General features: G+C 51.9%; 1 protein-coding gene across 1 annotated transcript in view; it reads right to left on the bottom strand.

The window, feature by feature from the left end:
- The window catches only part of tiam1a (TIAM Rac1 associated GEF 1a), a 35,122-nt gene continuing 27,836 nt past the window's right edge, over window positions 1-7,286 (bottom strand). The window contains 13 exon segments of the mRNA XM_057054091.1: window positions 1-1,930; window positions 2,059-2,088; window positions 2,091-2,230; window positions 2,311-2,398; window positions 2,554-2,650; window positions 2,796-2,854; window positions 3,492-3,600; window positions 3,680-3,798; window positions 3,891-4,070; window positions 4,218-4,326; window positions 4,417-4,542; window positions 4,628-4,696; window positions 4,803-5,027. Coding sequence (XP_056910071.1) covers window positions 1,380-1,930; window positions 2,059-2,088; window positions 2,091-2,230; window positions 2,311-2,398; window positions 2,554-2,650; window positions 2,796-2,854; window positions 3,492-3,600; window positions 3,680-3,798; window positions 3,891-4,070; window positions 4,218-4,326; window positions 4,417-4,542; window positions 4,628-4,696; window positions 4,803-5,027 — 1,902 coding nt within the window. The 3' untranslated portion in view covers window positions 1-1,379.

Below are 7,286 nucleotides of genomic sequence, written 5' to 3'. Positions count from 1 at the left end.
TAAATTTAGAAAATTTATTGTAACATAAAAATGATAATACTCCACAGTTTTCTTTCCTAACACAGTTTTTTTTAAAGTACAAATAAGGGAGACAGAGAGGCTCTCACAGGATTTGCCTCCAAGGCCAGGGATTGTACCTCACAGTCTGGATGTCCTTACTGGGCGCCAGTGAACTAAACTGGAACAAACCATCATCACAACAAAAACCCAGTAATAAGAAGTGTGCCATTCTCCTCCACTCTGCCCTGACTCTCAGTCAGAGCCGCACGCAGGTTTTCTCCTCTCACAGTTGAAAATTAAGTGCATGTTCAGTACATCCATTAAGGTGCACGACTGTGTGGAGGGCTGCGGTGGTGGAAAAGCGGTGAAACATCGCCACCTAGTGGATATGAGAAGAAATGCAGGAGGGCGCAGCTGGAAATGCAGTTGGGATTAATCTTGCAAACTTGTTTGTGCCTTTAAAGATTGATGAAAAGACCAAAAAAAGAGACGTTTCAGAGGATGACAGGTGAACTGCATGGCATTACAGTGAATTCACTAAATGGCTCTGAATAATAACTCCTTTCTGTACAAACAAAATTCAAGTAAAACAGGATCAACGTGGGAGTCATGAGATGACAATAGGTGGTCTGAAAAGTGACTGAAGGTCTGATATATTCCATAAAAATAAGAATGAACATACAATTTAAATTCTGTGGCACCAAACACCAAAAAAGTGGTAAATACTGGGCAACTGGACTTGGTGTAAACAATAGAAATGACAGTAAAAATGTTATAATTTAATAAACAGTAATCATTTGTGCCCAAGCTCTAGTAAAATAGATATGATGGGACACGAGGAGTTAACGGCACTCTATTGTACTCTGGACTGTACACCGGCGTGCAGCTGATATTAAGTTACAACCATAAAAAGCACGATAAAGCTAGTCGGATCTGGCTGTCGTTAACACAGCACTCATTAAGCCAAAAAGCCCCTGAAGAGAAGTTCGGTAACACGCAGCCCTTGAGTGTGAAAATACAAACGCAGTCAAAAATATATAACAGCCACATTCCTGTGCTGAAAAATAGACATTTGTTGGGCGGTTTGTGGATGACGTGGCTTCAGTCCGATGAGAACAGCAGCTGCCTGCAGTCTGACGTGCCTGTGCTCGGGTGCCGTGTTTCCACGTATTCACACACGTTTGCTCACTGGTGCGTTCGTGCCGTGTTGTCAGATCGGTCATGCAAAACTTCCTGGTCAGTTTCTAATTTCCAGGTGACTAAAAGTGACGCCGCTGGGTCGTAGGATTGTCAGAGGAGGGCAGATGCAGGCGAGACGAGGGCGGGTTGGGGTCAAACCTATGCACAGCTCCAGTTCTACACGTTCACTCTCAGCCTTCTCAAAAGACGTCGCTGTTGCAGCTGTTAACGAAGTCGTCCCGTCGGACCCAGACGGCGTCGCGGTCCTTGTTCGTGACCTCCTCCACAGCACAGTGCTTCATGGCGGCGCGCTTTATCGTTGGGGTGGCGCAGCGGGACAGGGCGTCCCCACCGGCCGATGCCTGTCCGTTCACTTTGGCCTCTCCTCCCTGGATGTCCAGTCGCTCCATCCGCCCGTCCAGGTCGGCGGGTTCTGCCGACGCGGCTCGCACGGACTTGCAGTACTCGTCGTCGTCGCTCAGGATGTCGGTCTCCTTCACCGGCCCGATGTCCACGCCCTCGCCCTGATCCTCGTAGCGCCGCAGGTCGAACTGTTCCTCCACCCAGCGGTCCGTGTCCTCCCCCTGAGGCTTCTGGGACTGCAGCAGAGCGTGCTGGGACAGGGGCAGGTACAGCCGGCAGGGGTCCGCAACTCTGGCGCTGCTGTTGCCGTGGAAAATGATGTCGGTGTCGATGGTGACGCGGTTGCGCACCAGCTTCCTGCGGGCGAGTGTTCGCGATGGCGCTGATGCTAAAGAAAGGATGCAGACAGATGATGTCACGGACAAGGAACTCCACCAAAGCCAAGACATTAGAGCACAGCACAGCATTTTAGAGGCTCATCACGACATGACGACGGCCCCAGCCGGCCAGGGTCACCTGCTCTGTTCATGCCAGGCCGGGCTCCTTGAGCGCAGACAGACGTTTGCCCCCGAAAGGGACGTACTGCCGATTGGGCGGCAGGGACTCCGTCTTCAGCAGCTGCCGACGCTGCTTCTCCCTGAGAATGGATTGGACCGCTTTCAAGAAGTCCTTCTTAGTGTCGGGAGAACTGTGGGTGGGACAGAAGCAAAGGTGTCAGGACAGGGTTCCGGTGATGGCGGAGCGCCCAGCTGTCATCCAAACACGCACCTGCAGCACAGCTGGAAGGTTCTCTCCGGCCGCCCCTCCGACTCCGACCTGGTGTGAATGATCTCACACACCGCCATCCCCTCCGAGTCTGAGAGGAGAGAGCGCACACGCCATTGGGTGGTTTAGAAGGTTATCAGAAACTGGTAATCAGACTTTTCCTGTAACCTAAGGAGTCAGCTGTTACTGCGCATGTGACAGGAGCCTGAGGGTGACGCATTATTGCTTCTGCTCCCTTTAACCTACTTGCAAGAGTGTGTATTTGCAGGGAGTCTGTTGCGATCATGTGACGGAAACGGAAAGAATCCTTTTCATCGGCCACGGATGAGCGGTGTGACGCGCCCTGTGACAGAGAGCGCGAGAGGCTGTAATACACACACTCACCACTAGATGGCGGAGGAGAGCAGAGACTTCACAGCTGTTCATTTCATTATACTGTAGAATCGAGACGCAGAGGGTTTAAAAAGAAACAAATCCACAGCACTCACCATTTTTTTCTTGTGTTTGGAGGGGTCTTTGTACACAAATACAACTGCAGTTTTGAACACTGAAAAGACAAGTGAAAAGGGTGGTTATGGTTTCCCACTGAAAAGAAAACCTAAAGAACATTTTATTGGCTTGACAAAGGCCATCAAAAAATGCATTTATGTGCACGTTTTGAAGGAAAACTAAGTCACAGCAATGGCCCGCCGGCTGAAAACATCAACTTCGGCTCACTCCTTGTTGTTGTAGAAGCAAACGTCATTTATTTAGTGCCAAAAGTGTCTGAGGTGATTAATAACTCATGGCAGAGGGTGCTTCTGCATCACTGGAGCTATAACATGCAGCACTTTCACGCAAAAAGCCAAAGACTTTGGGTGCACTTTGCCCGAGCGGCCTTCTCTCTCGCTGATTCTACCTCACCTCCATCCCATGTTCCACACAAGGATGCGCGACTGTGATGTCGGAGATAAACGCTGAGAGAAGCCGCTGCTAAAAAAGTATCTGTGCATTGCTGCGCATCCGGCACGGCGACTAAGCGCTTTACAGATCATCCGTCCGTCTGAAATCCTGCTGATTTGATGGGATTTGGAGCGTTGCGTAATGTTTTTTACCGTAATGTAATGCCAATAGCTGAAAATCTCAGAGACTCCAGAATCCCTGTTCAGTGTTTTTTCTAAAGAGCTCTCCATAACACTCCTCACCAAAGGCTGCTAGATGCGGCTCCTTTTTGCTCTTGACCAGCGATGCAGGGGGGTTGATCCACGCCACGGTGCAGTGCAGCAGAAGATCCCCCATGGAGAGGTCGGCCACCTGCCCGAGACGACGGAACAGAGCCTGTTTACTGGCGAGCGTGGCGGCGTCACGCGGGCGAGAGTGCGCGTGCCTTTACCTCCTTTTTCACTGCGGTCTGCTCGTTGATGAGCTGGTCGAAGACGGCGCCGTACTCCTCGTGGAGCTTCTGCATCTCGTTGATGTGGCTGGCCACTTTGTTCATGGCCTTCGTGGCGACTAAAGGGGCAACAAAGAGGCGTCATCTCCAGTTTGTGACCGTTAGGATCCGTCTCTTTCACACGATAAAGGACTGAAGAGGCCGTGTTTACCATCCAGGTGGTAGTGCTCCTCGCTGTCAGGGTCAGTGAGGGAGTAGAGCTCCTTCAGCAGCAGAGGGTATTTCAGAACTCTCTGGATGGGTTTGATCAGGTACGACTCCAGGGTGGACGAGTGTTGCTGTCTGGGGTTCCTCTCGGCCAGGAAGGCCTTGAAATTGGAGTCGGTTTTCGCTGGAAGAGCAGAGACATTTCAGGGGTCAACGCGATGCCAGACTAGATACAGAGGATTGGAAAGCATCGAAGAATCGGATGAAACATTTATTTTATTCCCACGAGCCCCCATCAGAGGAGCCGGCAGGAGCTTCTCCCTGATTCTACCTTTTGCCAGGACCTTTGGGACTTTGGTGTGGCTGGCACAGAAGGCGCTGTAGAGCTTGAAGCGATCGGCGTAATAAAGGAACGAGCCCCCCAAAGAAAACAGCACTTTCTGTGGAACCAAAGTTATAATTTTAGGAGTTATAAACACTTTCAGTGCCTTTCGTGAAGGGACCAGTCACACAGCAGATAGACTGGGTACCTTAAACTGCTCCACTCTTTCCAGCCTGTCCAGATCAGGGACCAGCTTTATTCCATCCTCCAGCGTCCTGAGAAACTCCAACTGGAACTCCACCATCTCCCCCAGGTTGCCGAATAAAATGTCCAGCTGCGATATCAAAGCGCTGACATCAGCTCCTCTCCGATACAGTTGTGTAACAGCCTGGACTGAGAAGGAACGTGAAGAAACGTACCTCGTCCTGCGTGAGGAAGCTCTCCTTCTGCAGAGGCGTCAGGTAGCGTTCTATCAGACAGCTCAGGTCCTGAAAGCACAGACAAGGTCGACCGTCTGTCAGCGAGGGCTGAACCAGGGTGGGTGGAACAGGAGCAGAGCAGCTTATTTGTGCCGCTCAGCTTTCACACACTGACTTTGACGTAAGTCCGCTCCGTCTCCACCAGCTCGTTGATGACCTTGCGGAGTTTGTCGGCGTGGGAGAGCTGCCGCTGGGCGGCGGGGCCCGGCGTGGGCGGCAAGGCAGACACGGGGCTCGGAGAGAGGGAGGACGATGAAGACGAGGAGGAGGAGGACATAGGGCACTCCAGGGGGTTCATGTCATGGAGGCTGCGAGAGAACGTAGCGACCTGCTCCATGCTCTGCAAAAGAAGCAGACAGGGATCAGTTTCCAGACACGGAAGCACTGGAATCCTAACGTGCACGTCTGGGGATGTGGAGCGCTTCGGCTCAAGCTGCAGATGCAGAAAACCCAGGAAGTGAGGGGGCAGCATGTGATCATGTTCCACTCCATCCAGTATGACCGATGCAGTGATCTATGCTAAGCTAACGCAGGATTAAATCCACCTGATTTGGTTTCCCTGGACCCGTTTCAAGCAAAAGTGAGTAGTCGCATTTTAAAAAGGGGAACAAAGATGCAAAGTCACACACAAACAGTAACTGCAAAGGCTTCATCATTCTAAATGGGGATGATGAGGAGCAGCTATGCTGACGTAGCAAAACTCATGATGAGGATTGTTGGAGGAGAGAGCGTTCCTCTCCTCGTGGAACAGACCCGTCCTGCGGGAGGTGCGGGAGATTCTCAGCAACACCATGGGCCGGCCCTTTTCCTCAGAATCGCCACCAGTACAACCAGTTTCTGTCACTCCTCGTCTGCTGGGAGACGCTGAAGGAGTTCCTCAGCTGCAGTCTGGCAACACTTCCCTGCATCACTCGTTAGAGCTCAGATGGGGACTTGCCTTTCCTGATTTCATGGCTCTCCTCCAGTGGAGCTGCAGCGATGCCAACCACGATGTTCCACTCTGGTATTCAAACCAGCGTGCTGCACGCACACACACGCGCGCGCGCACACACACACTCAAAAGTCGCTCATATAGGTCATGTGAGAGCATTTATGCAAAAGTGGTCACATGATGATGCCAGTACAACATGAGGATGGTGGGTATCGAGACGCAACATCGATCCCTCCTCCCTTTCTTGATTACTGGACACACAACCATGATGGCAGGTAGATGATGGGAGCGAAGGATGAGGATGAGGGAGAGAAGGGACGGAGAAGCACGCCGTGTCCCCAGCACATAGCTGAACAGAGACGTGCACGGAGCCCCAGTGCGCCTCTTACTGCTCGGTGAAGCAGCCAGGTCGGCCTGTTGTTTACGAAATGGTAACATTCCACATCCTCCTAACGGCTCTGCCGGGGCCTGAACTTCTAACCTCGCTGGTAGCGTTGCCAGAAACATCAGAAACAGCACAGACACACGGGGCTCACCAGCTGCAGCACGCCCCGGGTGGATTCCGTGGAGCGTTTGGAGTTCCTGCTCCTCCTGAAGGCTGACATGCTCCAAGGTCAAACGGAATTCAATCAGAAATCAAGCGGCGCTCTCCAGTCCGGCATTCCCAGAGAAGGTCTTCAGGAGGGAAGGGCTCATTTCCTCGCATGGTTCAGGAGAGCCGGGCTTCACCAAATGTCTAAGAGTCTCTGATTTGGCGTCACGGCTCGACCGAAGGGACTGGGGCGCCACTTCATCGGTCTGAACACCAACGGCTCATCTCTGCTCTCCTCACCTCTGTCCAGGTGTTAGGGAGAAGCACAGCAGCAGAGAACGCGACACAGCATTGCAAGAGAAGAAGTGGGAGGAGAAAGAGGGAGGCAGAGAGGTGAGGAAGCAGTGGGTGGAGGCGCTCTCTCTCTCTCGCTCGCTCTCTCTCTCCGTCTCTGTCAAAGCAGGTACGGCTGGAGATTATCCGCAGCTACCAAAGTGGGAATTCACTTTCTGCCCACGTCTCTTTATTGTTTACCGCTTTATTTCCAAACCGCAGCCTTAAGTGACACCCACCAGAGAGCAGAGATTAGTGGAGAAAAGAAGGAAACCTGTTGATAATGGGGTGAAAACTCATATCTAATTAAAAAAGAATCTATTTTGCTCATCAGTAAATGAAAGACATGCAGCGCAGGGTTGGAGCTCCTCAGGTTACAGAAGAGCAGACAGACAGATGGAAGCAGGCGGCAAGGAGGCAAAAGGTTTAGGAAGCTTAGGAAGGAATGTCCAGAACACAAATGACTTTACCCAAAGACGAAGCGTCGCTCTTTAACAACTGAGGCTCAGGGCACAAAACACCTTTGAGGAAGAAAGACTGAAGCGCAGCATGAGGGAGGAGCAGGAAGGCGAGCAGAAACCTGCTCTCAGACCTGTGAGCTGAACTGGGCCCGAGAGAAGCCCGGCGACGCACAGATGATGTCCACCCGGTCACACAGAAGCACCTCGCTCACGTTCATGCACATCTCCGCGTGTAAAAACCTAAATATGAGTAATGACGGCAAGTCCGATAGCACGAGCGGGATCCAGTCCAGTCTGCGAACATTCTGCTGACAAAGACAGCAGGCTGGGACTTGTCAGGGA

The sequence above is a fragment of the Takifugu flavidus genome, chromosome 14 (genome assembly GCF_003711565.1).
Source record: "Takifugu flavidus isolate HTHZ2018 chromosome 14, ASM371156v2, whole genome shotgun sequence".
NCBI lineage: Eukaryota > Metazoa > Chordata > Actinopteri > Tetraodontiformes > Tetraodontidae > Takifugu > Takifugu flavidus.
Note: the sequence above shows the minus strand (reverse complement) of the source record. Positions and strands in the feature narration are given on the sequence as shown.